The 4,056-nt window shown below is 44.8% G+C and overlaps 1 protein-coding gene across 1 annotated transcript in view; it reads right to left on the minus strand.

Annotated features, from left to right (window-relative positions):
• Window positions 1-3,236, minus strand: part of vgll3 (vestigial-like family member 3) — a 3,285-nt gene extending 49 nt beyond the window's left edge. Inside the window, exons 1-3 of the mRNA XM_072445101.1 lie at window positions 2,856-3,236; window positions 1,555-1,894; window positions 1-1,019 (exon numbers count right to left, since the gene is read on the minus strand). The exon at window positions 1-1,019 is cut by the window's left edge and continues 49 nt beyond it. Of these exons, the coding sequence (XP_072301202.1) occupies window positions 445-1,019; window positions 1,555-1,894; window positions 2,856-2,954 (1,014 nt within the window). The 5' untranslated portion in view covers window positions 2,955-3,236 and the 3' untranslated portion in view covers window positions 1-444. The remainder of the gene's footprint in view (window positions 1,020-1,554; window positions 1,895-2,855) is intronic.
• Window positions 3,237-4,056: the final 820 nt, after the last annotated feature.

Here is a 4,056-nt window from a genome sequence, read left to right on the forward strand (position 1 = left end):
CTTCAAATGCAAAAAAGGGAAAAATAATCAGAGAACATTTCAACAAAAATACTCCAGCAAAGTAATTTAGCACGTACACATTTACAATAATAAACAAACAACAAATTGCCAACAATTATGCTCTTGAAACAGAACTTTTTCACACATTAAAACAAATTTGGTTGTAAAGTTAGTAGCTTTCTTGGCAGTCAACAGTTCAAATTAACAAGCCTGAGTTTTTCTCCATAAGAAATAATGTGGACAGTGCAATACGTTTGAGTCTACAGTAAGCATACTATATCTACTTTGTACATACAGTGCTGGTGTTGCAGCCATAAAGCTTCATAGTTAGGTCCCTTTGGCATCGATTATGAAATCATCTGGTCATTGTCTTTTAAACACCAGATTCTAGCTTTGGTTCGATCTGCAAAATCAAGAAAAAAAAAGGTTTCCACTTTGGTATTTTTAAGGGAGGAGACGAGAGGCTGTGGACAGCTGGGGCCTTCTTGCATAAGCGTTTGAATCATACATCTCTATCGATCCTTGTATGCTGGTCGGAGCCCACGAAATCGGCGTGTTTGGGCTGCTAGCGTCCAATTCTGTTTTGACTCCATCGCTGAGAGGACTTGAACTGGCCGAAGTCTGGCTCTGGTTCCTCACGCTGGGCAGCAACAGCGGGCTAAACCTGGGGTCTAGCGTGGAGCTGTGAGCGGCGTACGACTGGAGCATTGGGTGCGGGTGAGCGTGGCGAGGGTGCATGCTGTGGCTGTGGGAGTGAGCGTGGTAGACGTCGTGCACAGTGGGATAGGAGGAGGTGGTTTGGGGGCCGAGGCTGTAGGACCAGGAGTCGGAGAGGCTGGAGGATGGCGGTGGAGGAGCGAGGCTGTTTTGGGAGAAGACGTGCCCGGTCCAGAGAGAGCCTTCTGGGGGGAAAGACACGGGGCTGGTTGAGAAGTCTGGGTGCACTGGGGCACTGGGCTGGGAGGGGCAAGAGGTGGTCCAACCGGAGTGACTTGGGGACTCGAGAGGAGAAGAACCATCTGGAAACACCAAGAGAGAGATAAAGAGAGTTAGCTACAACATACTAGCCCTTTAATATCACCTACTACAGACACTGTTTTGTCCTTGTGGCTTGTTTTTATCCAGTGAGGTTGGATCAGAGCACATGATCTACTTGATCATACACAGCCAATTGCATATTTTTAATAATATCTCCTGACACGTTTTAACAGGGCTTGGGATCACCACTACACTTGTAAGTAACCCCCAATGCAACAACTTAAACAGTCATCAATAAAGCCCTGTGTAGAGCAAGGAGGGGCATTCTAGCAGACTAAAGGAGTACACTTTGTGGTCACTGAGGTCATCTAGAAAAACTCAAGATGCAAGGACATAAGAAATATGAAAATAATCTTTGCAGTCAAGTTGAATAAGTAAATATCAGTGTTTTCATAAATCACCAATCATGTTCTAAACCTCAACCTCAATATGCTTTGCCTTGTAGCTGTAATAGGGGGTTCTTGGAGTTGAGAGGGTCCTCGAGAACCACTATGTTGAAAGACTTTGAACGCTCACCTTTCCATGCTCCTGTCGAGGTCGATGGGGCCGGCTGTGTCACTCGGATTGGCTTGCCCTCGCTGGTGAAGCTGCTGGCCTGGCTCAGGGCTCTGGAGAAGTGTTCGTCCACCACGTCCCCGATTTCCCCTTTGAAATAAGTGAACAAAACGCAGCGGGCGCTCAGGTACTCCGCCCCCGCTGGCTGGTTACTGTCCTTCAAATCGCCGTCCATGGGAGACCTGCGGGTAGGGTCCGATCCCGCGGCCTGACGGTGGAGGTTGTGAGGCAGCATCGCTCTAGATCCAAGGGACTGCTGATCCATACACTCCTGCATCTTGTTGTAGACACTTAGCTTCCTCTGCAAAAGACAGCACGCAATTTTAAGCATTATGACTCAACCCAACCTCATTTGATTGGAGGAAATGTGTGTAGTGCCCTGGTTTCTTTGAGAAAAATAGTGTGTTTTTTAGATACAGATAGAAAATCACAGGAAATAGGAAAGCAAAGTTTCTATCTGTCGTGTTTGTGTGGAAAGCTGTATCGCCAAACCCATAATTCATGTTTTAAGTTTTGTATTTAACTCAAAACTAACTATTTTCCTTCATTTCAAGACATAAAACAGATTCTAAAAAAGCCAAATTTGAGCTTTTCTTATATTTTCTTCAGTTCAACAGTTGCCCTTAATGAATATGTATTAGTTTTTCCCATGCCACATTCCTATCCCTTGTAGAGCTCTCTCTGCACATTCCTAGGTGACGGGTCGGCTGTCATTACATCACCGTTTGACTGCAGGATTAATAGTTCTGTGTCATTACGCCTGACCTGAAGCCAATACAAAACTTCAGACTGGAATCTAAACACTGAGAAGTTAAGTGATTGGGGGTGTGTGTTCAAATACCAAAGTCAGCCAATACTGGAAAATGCTATGACTAATGATTAATATGTGGAGGGGAAAAAAGAAGAAGAAGAAAAAAGAAGAGAGAGAAGGCTATTCAAACATTATTTTGGAATGGTATTTCTCTTGCAGTTCTTTGAAGAGACAAAGCAGTCGGCTAAACGACAAATAATTCATAAACACAACTCTAATCACTTATATTTGCACGTTTTGAATGTGTTATGATAAAGTTTTCAAATCAACTAAACAGAAGATGGAAGAAAATACCCATATAACGAGGTGATGGTGTCAAAAACGCCCTATGTAAAAGCAATAACATGTTAAAAATAGTTTGAGTGAGCCCTATAATAAGATTTCTCACGACAATAATCGACGGTAGAGCGATAGAAAGGTAAATGAAGTGGTGAAAGTTGGTGCGTCTCACCTGTTGCTGCTGCTGGTTGTAGTACGTCGCCTTGTACGCAGCGGCCGGGAGGTAGTGCGCTCCATGGCTCTGGTGGTACATGACATCCAGGCAGCTCATGGCGGGGAGCGAGAGAGGAGCGAGAGGGGCTGTGCCAGGGAAACACGCGCAACACGAGCGAGGCCGACTCTCCCCGAGACTTCACACGGGCTGTACCCTCCGGGCCGCCGTCGCCTCCATATATGCCCAAACGCGCACAAAGGCCATGTCGGGCAGTTTGCATAGGGACAATGCGCCTCCAGCTGCGCGCTCCTCCACACGCACCACCCCGGGCCGCAGAATGCGCCGCGGCGAATTGGAGTGTCCCACAACAAAATCTTCGTGGACAAGTTCTGAAACAGTCTATGATTGGATAAGGATTCTTTCCCTGTGTTTTAAGGGGAGTTATATTTAGAGAGGGACGTGGAGTGTTGCGCACGCCCATCAGGGAAGGGCCTGCAATCTGGTACAGTTTAAACACAAATTCCACGTGCCAAAGGGTTTACAAGCCTAACACTTTTGTCTTTCATTTCAATCAAACCTGTCCCATTCCTTACAACTTGAAGAAGATGATGTGGAGGAGAAAGCATCATATTCTACTCCAGCATGGAACACTTAAAGTTGGCAGTGAGAGAGCGACAGGTGCGCGCATGCGCACACGAGAGGATGCGTCTTCACTCTTGTTTAGTGCACATTATGTGCAGATTGTTTATTAATCACTCTAAAATCATGCCTGTAATCCAGACACCATCTAATCATGTTCATGCTGTTGATGTTTGTCATGATCTTCTGATTGAAGCGGGATTCTGCTGAGTTGAGCTTTTTGCTGCCACCTGTTGGCGACTGTAACACAGTACACCACACAACAAGCATTGTGTTTATTTGTAAGACAAATCAGAATAAAACTGTCTTTTGTGAAGGCCATTGCCAGGGTTACAGTTCAACGAGTCATAACATATAATGAATACAATGAGACAGAAATATATTTTATGTATAATTGCATCTTTGTCGGTTTTCTTTCTGATAAAATCAAGGCGTACATCTACAGTTCAAGAAGTAGAAGTAGGACATATGGTAACAAAAGCTCTAAACTTCTGTTTCAACTTTATAGAATTGTGTTAAAATAAAGTTGGCCTCTTCATCACTTAAATGTTGTGTCCTGAATTTCTTCCCTGACAGGCGC

This window comes from Eucyclogobius newberryi, unplaced genomic scaffold (assembly GCF_026437365.1).
Source record: "Eucyclogobius newberryi isolate DKJ021-1_F unplaced genomic scaffold, fEucNew1.0.hap1 SCAF_14, whole genome shotgun sequence".
NCBI classification, from domain to species: domain Eukaryota; kingdom Metazoa; phylum Chordata; class Actinopteri; order Gobiiformes; family Gobiidae; genus Eucyclogobius; species Eucyclogobius newberryi.